General features: G+C 39.5%; 1 protein-coding gene across 1 annotated transcript in view; it reads right to left on the reverse strand.

Moving 5' to 3' along the window:
- ADAMTS9 (ADAM metallopeptidase with thrombospondin type 1 motif 9) overlaps positions 1 to 14,752 on the reverse strand; it is a 218,395-nt gene that overhangs the window by 105,373 nt on the left and 98,270 nt on the right. Inside the window, exons 17-22 of the mRNA XM_007948081.2 lie at positions 13,598 to 13,764; positions 13,376 to 13,505; positions 12,652 to 12,778; positions 5,763 to 5,973; positions 4,763 to 4,927; positions 2,740 to 2,904 (exon numbers count right to left, since the gene is read on the reverse strand). Coding sequence (XP_007946272.1) covers positions 2,740 to 2,904; positions 4,763 to 4,927; positions 5,763 to 5,973; positions 12,652 to 12,778; positions 13,376 to 13,505; positions 13,598 to 13,764 — 965 coding nt within the window. The remainder of the gene's footprint in view (positions 1 to 2,739; positions 2,905 to 4,762; positions 4,928 to 5,762; positions 5,974 to 12,651; positions 12,779 to 13,375; positions 13,506 to 13,597; positions 13,765 to 14,752) is intronic.

The raw sequence follows: 14,752 nt of genomic DNA on the forward strand, positions 1-14,752 counted from the left end.
GCGGGATCGGGCAGTGTTTCATTCTGCTGTGCATGGGGTCGCTATGAGTCAGAAACAACTCAACGGCACTTAATAACATGTATATATATATATGTCTTTATATGTCTTATATATGTCTTTATATATGTACAAACTGACATGACAGAGGTCAAGGTCTACTTATAGGAGCTCTGGTAGTATAGTGCCTAAGGCACTTGACTGCTAACCAGGAGGCTGGCGGTTCAAACCCACCAGCCACTCCTTAGAAGAAAGGTTGGGCAATCCTACTTCCATAGTGATAACTGCCTCGGAAACCCAAGGAGGGGTCGCTAGGAGTCAGGGCTGACTCGATGGCAAATAACAACAATATGTCTTTATAGGAGAGAAGTCTTTTCTTCTGCAGAATTGACTGGTGGGTTTGAACCACCAACCTTTCCGACAGCAGCTAAGCAGATAATCATTGTGCCACCAAGTCTCCTTAATTAGTCATTAGGGAAATTCAAATCAAGACCACAATCAGATACCACTTCACATGCTAAAATGGCTATTATTAAGAAAAAAAAAGAAAAGAAAAGAAAAACAAGTGTTGACAAGAATGTGGAAAAATTGGACTGCTTGTACATTACTGGTGAGTATGCAAAACAGTGCAGCTGCTATGAAAAGTAGTTTGGTGGTTCCTCAAAAAATTAGACACAGAATTACCATATGATCCACCAATCCCAATTCAAATTCCACTGATGCTCTTTACTGAAATGGAAAAACTAATCATCAACTTTATATGGAAAGGAAAGAGGCCCTGAATAGCCAAGTAATATCAAAGAAAAGAACTAAGTGAGAGGACTCACATTTCTGATCTGAAAACATACTATACAATTATAGTAGTCATAGAAACAACCTGATACTGGATCAATGACAGACCCATAGACCAATGGCATACATAGAATTGAAAACCCAGAAATAAATTCATCCATATATGTACAAACTGACTTGACAGAGGTCAAGGTCTACTTAATGGGAAGAAACAGTCTGGCAAAACTGGATAATCATTTGCAGAAAAATGAAACATGACCCATGCCTCATACCACACACACAAAAAAACTAACTCAAAATGGATCAAAGACCTAAATGGGGTTTTACTTTAGGGTGGGGAAATGTAGAATTAGATAGAGGTGTTGGTTGCACAGCATTCTGAAAGTACTAATATGATTAAATTGTTCATTTTAAAATGGTGCATTTTATGTTATGTGAATTTTACTTGAATTAAAAAAAAAGTTGGAGTACAATCTCAGTATTAGTTTTAAAAATATTGAAAGAAAATATATAAATGTACTAACACTAGTAATCTGTGCATTGTAGGGTTAGAGGATTAGGAATGTGTTTTTGTTTTGTTTTAGCTTTGCTAAATTACAGTTTCCAAAATTTCTCTAACGAACATGCATAACCCTTAAATGACATTTTAAAAACAATGTGTGAAATAAATCCTGGTGATGTATGCACAATGTGATAAATGTAATCAATATCATCAGATGTACATATAAAATTATTGAATTTGCAAAAGTTTTATTATATATATATATATATGTAATAATAATTTTTTTTTTAATTGAATGTCTAAAAGAACAACAGATCTTGGGATCTAAAATGGGCTAGAATTGGTCTAGTGTAGATACAGATTAAAAAAACAGGCTTATCAGTTCAACTAAATGTTATATCCCAAATCTTGACAATGACCCTGAGCTATGCTTTTCTTCTTTTTTATTATCTCCTGAAAGCTATGCAGAGTAGAAAAAAGGAAGCTGGAGTTAGGTGTGTATGTGGAGTTTCTCAGTGATCCTACAGTATCTGCCATTCTGACCGGGGATACAGTATAGGTGGGAAAATTGAGAAGAGTGTCAGTATCAGTGGCAGAAATGGTGGTGGTGTAGTAGAGTAGCTGCTCTCATTTACTGCATGCATACTTGGAAATGAAGACACAGGCTAGAGGATCAAATGGCTGTGGTTGGTCAGGGTGGAGGGAGAGCCATTTGTCAAGAGATTACATAAGTGACAGAAGACAGCTGCTCTGCTTCTCTGGGGAGCTTGGTGTGCTACTTAAATAGTACCCAGGACGCTTTTGCTTCTATATTAGGAAAGACTTACTCCCAAGAGTCGTGGCTTCTCATATGCAAGCTCAAGGGAGACTGCCACTCCCTCCTTTAAGAACTGTTCAAGCTAAGGCTGTAGAACCAAGAGACTGGACAACTTAGAAATGATTCTTTCAAAGCTTGATAATTCTGCAACCTTTCATCTAACAAATTCTGTTAGAAGAGTTTGACATATTTGATAATAGCCAAGAGGTGAGCTTTTGAATCGTAACAGGGAAGCCAAAACATCCCTTCTGAATCCCAGTCCAGGCCTTCTTGCCAAAGACTCTGGTGCTGGATCACAGTTTGGAACTGATCCACAGAGACACGCTAGAAGATAACATCAGCCAGACACTAAATCTGTTGTGAATTTGTTCAAATGCTCCTGTGCTCAAGCTACAGTTTTAAGCCAAAGGGCACAAACATGCATGTGGAACTATAAACGGAGTAATCAGCTCCAGGAGGGCAGGCGGCAACCTTCCGATGCGAGGCAAAACAGCTGCACAGTTCTGCATACTTGACTAGTGTCACAGAGGTATGCCACATGGTTAAATCCCCACTGCTGGAATGCCCCTCTCCAAGCTCTTTCTAGATAAGAAGAAAAGAATGTAGCTAAGAACCTTATCATTCAAAATACCTGTCCCCAGGGACCCGCCTGCCAGGACGCACATTCCGGCTGCTGACAAGGCTGCATGGAGGCGGGCTTGCTCTCAGGGTCACAGATTCTATCGTTTAATCGATCTTCACCAAACTGACACCAGACCTGGCGGTGCTTGTGCCCTTTTCCACAGGTGACCAAGCACTGTAATAAAAAGCACAGTCACTCAGGGTCATTTCTGGACAAGGTGTTGTGGTTGCTGGGGTTATTCATTGATTAGCAGGGACAGGTGTGCCCTTTTTCCCACTGCAGGTCCTGTCTCCTTAGCAAGTGGTAAATAAAGCAAAGCTAATTCTTTTATTCCTTCTTTCATTCTGTCTGTATTTAAATGGGCTCTGGGCCAGTTTCAAGCACAGAATAAATTCCACACTGTACCAGGTTCTAAAATACTAAGAAACAGCAATAACTTCTAGTGTAGGAGGTAAGTGCAGAGAATTCTGAGTCAGACTGATCTAGGTTTTAACCTAGGTTAAAATAATTGATGTACATTTTAACCCTAATACAACCAGCCATAGGATGCTGTTCAAGGCACATGAATCTCTCTGTCCCTCAATTTTCTCAACTGTAACATAGCAATAACAATAGTGCCTCCTGCAAAGCGCTGTGAAAACTAAATGAAAACAAACAAGTGCTTAATGTAGTGTTCATTCAAAAATGCTAACTTTTATCATCTATGCTTATTGTAGAAAGCTTAAAAAATACAGAAAAAAACATAAAAGAGAAATTGTAATGACTCAGAACCTCACTACCCAGAAAGAATTATTATTAACATTTTGTTGCTTTTTTCCCAGTCTGTTTATCTAAGGAACTTTGGAACATACTGTATTTATGGACCGATATCCTTCACCCCATTTTGTTAAGTATTCTTACAAAGGTTTGTTGTTACTGTGTCTAGAAAGCAAACACAGTTAATCACATGTAAGGTTACTTTTCTACCATTTCAGAGGCATTAATAATATCCTTTAAGATTGACATTTTATTTTATGTTAAAAGTAAAAAAATATTGTCCTTATGTGGATGGGATCAGGGCATGGAAGCAGTAGCTAGAATGGGCAAACATGTTTCCTTTCCCCACATTTCTGACTTGGTTTATAAATCAGGGAACTTCTGTTCCCCTAGAGTCCATGCATGGTGCACAGCCAACATGCTTGGCTGCTAATTGGGAGACTGGCAGTTTGAGTCTACCCAGACATGCCTAGAGATTTCCTTCTAAAAAATATCAGTCATTGAAAGCCACCTGTAGTACAGTTCTACTCTGATATACATGGGGTCACCATGAGACAGATCAACTCAGTGGCAACTGGTTTGTTCATCTTCTACTTGCTTCCCTTTAAGGAAGGTGGAGTGAGTCACTGGTTGGTGAGAATCTCACTGGACTATGTTAACAATGAGAGCAAACACTGTATCATAAAAGCCAGAAAGACACTCTACCTCCTCTCTCTTTCTCTCCTGGCTCCACCTGTGCTAAACAATAGAAGGATTGCCTTGTGCTTTATCAAGTAAGTGATGACACACACACCCATCTGGAATGTTCAGTCTGGTCCTTTGCTCTTCATTCCAGGTTTTCAATTAGCAACTGGTTAGGTAAGTCAGAAAGGCTACTCACGGAGGTCTAATTCTGTTATTTCAAAAACGAGGGCATATGGAACCTCATTTCAACTCTGGATGTAAGCCAGTGTGGTTTTAAAATTAATAAAATCACTTTGCAGTGGTGGCTAGAGTTCACAGGGGAGGGAAGGTGAGGGACTGGAGCTCTGAAATCAGCAACAGAAGCTACTAGTACACTGGGGGATCAAACCAAGCCTACTGTGACTCTAAGGTCAGCAGAGGACAACTGTCATCCGGGACTGCAGACATGTGCAGGTGGAGAACTGGAATTACTGTTTCCTCCAGGAACAGTTGGAGGAAAGTACACCAGGTTTAGCCTTGAATAGGCCATCAGAAGCTCAGAATCAGAGTACCAGAGATGACCCAGGGGAAATGACCAGCCCTCCCTGCTCACCTCTGACCAGTCTCCTGACTTCCACTGTGGACAAGGTAATTCACTGCACCTCTGAATGGTGATTTTCTCCTGATGAGTGCATTTGCTGTCATCCAGTACATCATTTCGACTGTTGACACAAATAGCCCTTCTCCTCTGGGTTCCACCAGCACAGCTTTTAGAACACTGTAATGATGAGAATTTAAATAAATACATTGCTGAGTTTCCAACAAAATGTGTTCAAGATCCTTTCAATGTTGGATTGTCTCTTTCAGCCCTTAAGAAACAAATAAATCAACAAACAACCTTGGCCAACTCTAGTTGTTATTTTGGGGATATCTGTTCATGTGGAGTTCCTAGGTGATGCAAATGGTTAATGTGCATGGGTCCTAACCAGAGGTACCTCAGAAGTAAAGCCTGGTGATCCATTTCTGAAATATCAGCCACTGGAAACCTACAGAGCACAGTTCTATTCTGACACAAAAGGGGCTGCTGTGAGTCAGAACTGACTCGATGGCAGTTGGTGCTTTGGGTTATCAATATATTTACTAAGTTTATATTTACTAGGTTTCAACCCCACATGAATACACACTGGCATCCCAGGCTGGAAAAGTATAGCAGAGTCTCCCTGATAGCCACACAATCCCCAGAATCTGAGTAAAGGACTTTGAAGAGTTTAGGGAAAGGTCACAGCATTTCCTGAGAAAAGATCTTGTCAACATTAGTTCATTGGCATAGGAAAATAAAGCTGGAAATGGATTGTAGGATATAGAGAAAGTGATCGGTTCAGAATTGTTTCACCATTCTCAATTTTCTACAAGCCATGCCCATGTCAGACATTACAAATCATAATACTGTTTTCTATGAGGATTACTGAGGCAAGGCATTATAAATCAATCACGGCACTCTTCCATACAGCCTTAATCAGGCTTCTTCACATAGTTCAGCAAGGAGATACCATCAACTAATTATAGAGTTGGAATCCAAGAGAAAGATTTTCTTTCAGTAAGAATTGACTTACTTCAGTCCAAGCAGAATACCTCCAGCCGCCTGTATTACATTCTCCTGAGCATTTCTCCCGGTTGCTTGGTTTGGGGTAGCCACTGCAGAAGCTGTCATCAACCTTCTCTGTCTTCCCATCTAGCCTACTGTATTTGGCACAGTAGATGTCTAATGTGCGGTAACCCAAGCCACACTGGGCACTGCATTCACTCCTGCTGGCAACATGCCACCTATGCATAAACAGGGGAGAAACCACAATTTGTTTAAATACACACAACAATCTATACTCATTGTTGGGAAGAGTTGAGTTCTTTTTCTTCTTAAACTCAAATACGCTGAAACAAAAAGCCACAGTCAGTTTGAACAGAAGTTTATCCATGTATTGTTCATGGCTGCCAATATACATTGAAGTAACATAGTGATAGCCAGAGGTTCTGTCTTCGTGAAAATTCTCTCCCAATATAGTCAACTTGAAATTTCAACATCAACAACAACAAAAATAGAAATTTAACAGAGCTAAAAAATTAATTTTATATTTAAAGGTTCATATAACCCAGCATTTCATTTGACAAGTAGGATTCTTCTAATAGAGAACCCATATTGGAAACTCACTAGAGGAAATCTCCTTTACATGGTCCTGCACTCGAAAGTGATAAGTGAACATGTGAGTAACTTGGATTCTGTTAACTGTGAATTCCAAGTATGGTAAACCCTGCCCCATGTACATTATTATCTATGAGTAAAGGCTGTAGACATGGACTGCATTCTATACAACTAGATTACACACTTTTAAAATTAAATTAAAATCAATGAATTATTGTCACTTCTGCAGCCCTAGTAAGGAGGTCTGGTGGCATAGTGTCTAAGGCACTTGACTGCTAGCCAGAGGGCTGGCGGTTCAAACCCACCAGCCACTCCTCAGAAGGAAGGTTGGGCAATCTGCCCAAGGAGGGATCACTATGAGTTGGATCCGATTTGACAGCAGTGAGTATGGTTTGGTTTCGTAGCCCTAGTACCATAATGAGCCTTTCTTGGCATACAGTAGGTGCTCAGCATTTGTTGCCAAATCAACTGGTTCTTTCAATGCATTCAGAAACATAATGCTTACATTTGAAAAGGAAGAATACTACAATGCTTAAACTGAATAGAATATTCTAAATGAATGAGCTTGAAACATTTTGTTGATTAGATTTACCAATCCAGAAAAGGATATTTTTCTTTAAAATCTTCATTTGATTTCACTCTTGATTGCTAATTCTCCACTTCCCAGAATTGAATGGTTTGATGATTGCCAAATACCCCAAGAATTCTCCTATCCATACCTATGCAGGGGCAGAAATCTTCAGGAAAAAAGAGGAAGCAACATACTTATTTTGGAATTTCTTATTACTGCCCAAAAGTAGGTCAGAGCTGACTGTTTGGCAAAAAAAAAAAAAAAAAAAGTGGGCTACTGAGATTTTCTGTTAGGATGACATGGTATTTTGGGGGATTTTGTACTAACCTGGAACATGTTAAGTGATGGATTATAAAACAATGCTTTATCTCATCCTGTCACAGTTTAATCAGGGCAGACTCTCACTTCCCTAAGGAAATGAGGCAAAAATATAGATTGGTTCAACAGAGGCATCTGGAACTTTCATCTGCCTTCTGATTCTTAGCTACTTTCTCTTTGCCTTCGTCACCATTTCCTTATGGAAAGGTTATATTCCATCCTGGATATGGGAGGCAGGCGTCCTGTCCCCACACGAAAACACACCAGCATCCCCGGCTGGAAAAGTATAGCAGAGTCTCCTTGATAGCCACACAATCCCCAGAATCTGAGCAAAGGACTTTGAAGAGTCTAGGGAAAGGTCATAGCATTTCCTGAGAAAAGTTCTTGTCAAAATGGTATCACCTGAAAGGTACTGGATTTCTGTGCGGGGTGATGAAAAAGTTTTGGAAACAGTGGTGATGGATGGACAACATTGTGAATGTGATTAATGTTACTGAATTGGAGGCTTAAAAATGGTTAATATGCAAATTTTATGTTATACATATTTTACCATAATAACATTTTTTTTTTTAAATGTCATCACCTGCTTCATATTCTCTCTCTGGAAGTTGGTGTCATGGAAAGATGCTCTTTCAGTGTTTCTGAGTTCATTCAGGTAATTTCATATGACAAATGTATTTTATTACTGTATTTCAGGAAAGCATATTCCAAAGTGTTTGTTAGTAAGTAGAACCTGAGAAAATATCCGTAAGTATATCTGTGAATAGGAGCTCTGGTAGCATAGTGCCTAAGGCACTTGACTGCTAAGCAGAAAGCTGGCAGTTCAAACCCACCAGCCACTCCTGGGAAGGAAGATGGGGCAATCTACTTCCATAGTGATACCACCTCAGAAACCCAATGAGGGGTCGCTGTGAGTCGGGTCCGACTCGACGGCACATAACAACAACATATCTGTGAGTGGGTTGGTGGGTGTTGTGGGATTCAATAATTTTGAGAACCAATGGATTAAACAGGTTTCTTCCATACTGCAGAACTTCTCAGAGCCTTCAAAATGTTAACACTATGAATCTCCACATGGGGAAGAAGAGAGTCTACAAGGCTTCTCCAACTTATGAGTTTGTCATGGATCATTTCCTGGAACTACTGTCCACAAACACTAGGTTAGAAACTAGTTTAAACAATTTAAAAACTCTTTCACAACTGACCAGTCAGTAAAAATCCTCTGTCCAGCCTTTCAATTTCATATGCAACCATTCAGCTACATAACTTGTACAAATCACAATTATAGTGATTGTCAGGCTGACAAGGAAAAGACAGACAGAACACCTTCTTAAGCTTCGGTCTGTGTCTTTGTATATTTTTAAGTGAATAACTAAACTTTTCCAAAAATTGTAAAAGCCAGTAAGATATGAGTTGGAATGTTGTTGTTAGATGTCACTGAGTCAGCTCCGACTCACAGTGACCCTCTGCACAACAGAATGAAATACTGCCTGGTCCTGCACCATCCTCACAATCCTTGCTACGCTTGACCCATTGTTGCAGCCCCTGTGTCAATCCATCTCATTGAGGGTCTTCCTCTTTTTCGCGGACCCTCTACTTTACCACGCATGATATCCTTTTCCTGGGGACTGGTCTCTTTTGACAACATGACCAAGGCAGTTGAGATGAAGTCAGGCCACTCTTGCTTCTAAGGAGCATCATGGCTGCACTTCCTCCAGGTCTGATTTGTTTGTTTTTCTGGCAGTCTATGGTGTTTTCAGTATTTTTCACCAACACCACAATTCAAAGGCATGGACTCTTCTTTGGTCTGCCTTATTCATTGCTCAGCTTTCACAAGCATATGAGGCAAGTGAAAATACTATGGCTTGGGTTAGGTGCACCTTAGTCTTCAAAGTGACATCTTCGCTCCTTAACACTTTAAAGAGGTCCTTTGAAACAGATTTGCTCAGTGTAATATGATGTCTGATTTCCTGACTGCTGCTTCCATGGGTATTAATTGTGGATCTAAGGAAAATTAAATCCCCGACAACTTCAATCTTTTCTCTGTTTATCATGATGTTTCTCATTGGTCCAGTTGTGAGGATTTTTATTTTCTTTATGTTGAGGTGTAATCCATATCGAAGACTGTAGTATTTGATCTTCATCAGTCTTCTTCACTCTCAGCAAACAAGGTTGTGTCATCTACATATTGCAGGTTGTTATAGAGTCCTCCTCCAATCCTGACCCTGCATTCTTCTCCATATTAATAAAAACAAAACAAAACAAAACTCACTGCCATCGAGTCGGATCTGACTCATAGCGACCCTTGCTTGGGTTTCCGAGGTGGTATCACTATTGACATACAAATACCATTACCTGTTTAATTTCAGGCAAGAGTGTGTGATTGTCTACTTATGAGGTATTTATTACAAGCTCATCCACAGCTCTTTTTTTTTTTTTTTCATTTTATAATTCCTACCGCAAAGGTTTGTCACTTCTACCATACCCTGAGACATGGCTCTAATTCTTCACCTTCTTTCCTTTAATCAGTCATAGGTGCTATTATCATGGAATACCATTCTCTGAGCTGCTGTCCTTTCAGGGTTCAATAAAGTTTTTTTTGTAAAGGTGACTTTCTCCAAATGGGAAATTTAGAATAGCACCTTTGACATATCTACTATATGAGATGAGAAGACTTTAAGCCCTGGCTTTACCTGGGAATTGTGAAATGATTTTTAGTAAAAATCAGAGGACAAACTCTGGAATCAAGAAAGACCTGGATGTGAATACAAGTTCTAATACTTATTAGCTAAGTGACCCCAGGCAAGTCATTTAATCTCACTGAGCCTCAGCAATGTCATCTGTGAAATGGGGGAAAACAGAATTTATCTCATGGAGATATTAAGAGAGGCAAGGCACGTGCAGCATTGAACACACATGGCAAGCACTCAAGAAAAGTAGATATTACTGTTACGATTCTTTCACTATTTTGATGACCACCACCCTTGGTGTTTTATTTTCCAACCAAGTTTCAAGTATCATAGCACAACAGAAACCAATGATATAAGGCAGAGGAGTAATCCACATGAGATCTTCTGTGAAATCTTACATAAAAGTCTTGTGGATTTAAGGCCACCTTTCAGTGTTTATTAGCTTTGTAAAAACTCTGAATTTTTGCTTTACATCTGAAAGCTTCCAATACAGGAGAAAATTTGGAGATTATCAGATCAGCTGGCATCATCACAATTTAGTGGCTCATTTGGGAATCTGCTCAAAGTGAAAAACATTAGGTTCTTGAAATAACAGCTCAAACATGATCTATACCCTCAAACTGGTCCTCCTTAAGGAAACTTTAAGCAGGGTTCTTAAATAATCATTAATTTTCTTTTTTTATGGTCAAGTTCTATTACTCACAAAGCTTTGTCCTTCTAACTTGCCTTCTTTGCCATCCTAACATCATGCTTAGTGCTACAGGCAGGAGTGCCATGATATCTGCATTTATCATGTGAGACTCTACCAACCCCTGTCTGACTCAGCCAGTGGATAAATGACAGTGACAGAGAGCCAAGTAGGGAAGGGAACAGGGATAGGGTACAAAACTCCTGGGAACCTCTTCTTTTCATAAAGGAAGAAAAACCACACAGAATAGGATCAACTAGCATTAGCCATTGTTATTACTTGATTAAGGATAAAACCACCTTTCTCCTAGGGGTTAAGAGTACAGGCTCTGGGGTCAGAGCCTATCAGAGTGAATTCCTATCACTCCACTAACAAGGTGATTGACTTTGGACAATTTGCTTCTATGATAATATTTATGTCATAGTGTAGTTGTGAGGGTTAAATAGGAACAATATATGTGCAAAAAAAGTAGGTAAATGGCAGACTCCATTATTATTATTTTCAGAGTAGTGGGGGGATATAGTGATAATTTGATACAAGACTAATCTAAAAATAACTCCTTTCACAACTTAATGAGATTGTGGCTTAAGGAATCTACCCACCAATTCAAATATCCATCCCCTTAAACTTTAGTGATTGATTCAGTTAAGCAATTAGCTAACTAACTATTTTTCTGAAAAGATCTTTAACTAATTCAACTCCATTGTCTGAAGCAACAAGACAAGAATTAGTACAACTTAGGGTAAATGTCCCCTTTTAACGATCTTTTTTTTTTCATTTTTTTAACAAGGAATTCTGTCAATGCCTTTTGGCAAGCCAACGAAGCAGCAGGTCTGTGGCAGCAGTAGTGAGGATGTGTGGAGAGATGGAAAGTGCCTAGGATTTACATCAGAGCTGGCCAGACTGGTCAAGATGTGGCATATAAGCCCTAACTGTTCTTCCAACTCTCAGACCCACCCACTGCCATTGAGTCAATTCTGAATCATAGTGATCTTAAAGGACAGAGCAGACCTGCCCCATAGAGCTTCCAAGGCTGTAAATCTTTACAAAAGCAGACTACCTCATCTTTCTCGCATAGAGCAGCTGGTGGGTTTGAACCACCAACCTTTTGGTTAGCAGCCAAATGCTTTAACCACTATGCTACTAGAGTGCCTCAGCTCCCATTACTAACTGATCACAGTACTCCTCTCTTCTCTCAGACCCTCAAGTGGGCCTTAAAAATCTTCATTCCAGCACTATAGCCATCCAATGCCACTTGATCGTATTTGACACAATGATGTGAAACCTGCAAAATGCTTAAGTGTTCACTCTGCTACTTATGAACTGTGAGACCTCAACAAGTTCTTTTACCACCCATTTTGATCACTGCTCTTCTGTCAAAGGAGGATAAACCATTGACTCACCTTATCAGCATGTAACTGATATGCAGACTGAAGAGTGCAACCACAAACTACAAAGTCACAATCAACCTTGCAGGCAAATGGAAAAGTTTTATAATTCTCCACCCATCCACCATTCCCTGTCACAGATTTCATGCCTTTCCTAAATACAGAATTATGTGACTATCCAGACATATGTATAGATGTTTTCTTCTTGTTCCTTTCATTACTCTAGCGAGTTACAACTTTCATGTGTGTAAGAGTTCCTCCACCAGGTGTTGTACATAGTAGGTGAATATACAGCATTATGTGTACTTTGAAGGGTGAGGTTTCCCTCTTTCTGTTGACCTTCAAAGCAAACTTCTGCATAAGATGAGAGTCTTCATGGTAATACTTACCCAGGAAGATGTGAAGAAAGCGAGAACTTCTTTTTGACAAGTAACATACTATAATTAGCTATTCTTAATTCATAGGAGAAGAACAAGAAATCTGCAGGTTCCAGAGGAATGAAGGATTGGCTAATGCTTATTTCATTGAAATATAAGAAAAGGGGCTAAAGACCAGCATTCCTTCCCCCTCTCCTCATATCTGCCTCCTCAGATCTGCCACGAGACCCTCACAACCTAGCAGTAAAGACAATGAGTAAACAGTGGCCCCACCTTAGGTCACAATCTGTGCCACATGGCTCAGTAATGGGTGCTGGCTGGGGCAGCCGATCACATCTTTGATCAGAAACTGTAAGCTGATCTGATTCCCTGGTGCAAACAAGTTTTCTTTCCCGCTCTCCTAAAAAGGAAGGAAAAACAAAATTATCCAAAGAAAATAACCTATTCCATAAACTATTTAGACCAAGGATCAGCAAGCTTTCTGAAAAGGACCAGATATTAAATATTTTCAGTTTTGTAGACCACACAATCTCTGTCACAACTACTGACCCCTGCCACTATGGGGCAAAAGCCGTCATAGTATCATCAACAAATGGGTGTGGCTCTTTTCAATAAAGCTTTATTTATAAAAGCATGAGGTGGGATCGATTTGACCCAATGGCAACAGTTTGCTGACTCTTAGTTTAGACAAAAGGAATGAAAGACATAATACATTATACAACTACATAGAGCCATATTTCAGGGAAAAGTAAAGTGGCAGGGTTGATTCTAAACAGCTTTATCTTGTGTGTAAATCCTGCAGGCAAAAGACTTATAACATATCCTGAATCCTTTACAAAGCTAAACTTGCCAGCCAAAAACAATCAGATATATTCAGAGAAAGGAGAATTGAGAATGCATGCAGACAGAAAAGTTTATAGATTATGTGAATTTGGCTGTTCTTAAAAAAAAAAAAAAACTTAAAGAAAACACCAAAACTTAACCCCACAGCAAATACCTTGGCAGGGTTTGCTGCAGGCTTGCCAGGGCCCATGGCTATTCCAGTAAAACTGCTGAGGTTTATCTTCAATTGGAATATTGAAAGTATAGCGTACATCGGGGTTATATAGCTTCCCCACCGACAACACCTGAAACGAACAGACAAAATGGAGAGGGTGTTTGCACGCCTTCTGATTCCTAGTAGAAGGAAAGGGCTGTGGGCTCATGGCCAACTTTTTACCTGAAGCAAAAGTTCTTGTTCAATGCGATCTGTGGAGTTGATTCTTTCTACTACATTGTCGGATCCACTATATTCTATCACAGCATTCCCAATGCGGATTTCCCTTTTGGACATTGTAACAACGAAGTCACCATTTAGCAAGAATTCTCCTTTGCTACTTGATAAAGCTGCAGAAGAGAAGAAGGCATTGACTGATCTACCAATTGCTAGCAGACTGAAGTATGAAATAACACCTCAGTGGGCAAAGAATTATAGCGCAAAGAACACAGACTTTAGAGTCAGACAGCAGTGGGTTCAAACCCCACGTTTGCCACTTGCCAGCTGTGTCATCTTGGGAAATCACTTCCACTTTCAGTCTCCATTATTTCACCTCTAAAATGAGAATACAAATATCTACTTCTCATGGTACCTGGAAAAATTAAGTGAAATAATATAGAATGCTTGTTATATAAGCCCAAGTATAGTATTACATAGATGGAAGCAAAAGTCTTGTAACTTGAAACTATGTACTAATGAACTGACTGCTTATAAAACTGGTCCCACACAAATATCCTTCTCTAATTTGCATTATAATTAGCTGAACCTATTGAATCTTTGTTAGTTCTCTTTCTTTGACATATGTTGAAACCTGAAAATACATGGCCAATGTGATGCTCATATGTCACCTTTTCAATGAGTCCATGGTAGTAGCCAGCTTTGGTCCTCTCTATACTGAATAGGGCTGACCTGTACAATGTCTAGAATACTGCAAGAAATGATGGCATGTGACTTCCAAGGCCACCTTATTTTTTTTTCCACAGAACTTTGTTTATGCTGACTTCCCAAACAAGATTGTAAGACCCCTGAGGGCAAGAGTTATTAGATAGTCCCATTCACTCTATATCCCAGCATCTAGAAGAACATACAGCAAATGCTCAATAACCATTCTTTTTGCAAGTATGAAGGAATCTACTGCGAATCTTACAAACATGAAATAATTAGTGAAGCAGAGAAAATGATGTTGAAGAACTGCTTGAATAAAGCACCAAAATACTGGTCAACTGAGGATTTGACAGAGTTAGAAGGGTTACTATAGAGTCCATTCCAACTTACAGTGACCCCCTGTGTGTCAGGGTAAAACTGCTCCATAGGGTTTTCAATGGCTGATTTTTCCAG

Source organism: Orycteropus afer, unplaced genomic scaffold, assembly GCF_000298275.1.
Source record: "Orycteropus afer afer isolate SDZICR_OR568_19922 unplaced genomic scaffold, OryAfe1.0 scaffold00201, whole genome shotgun sequence".
Lineage (NCBI taxonomy): Eukaryota > Metazoa > Chordata > Mammalia > Tubulidentata > Orycteropodidae > Orycteropus > Orycteropus afer.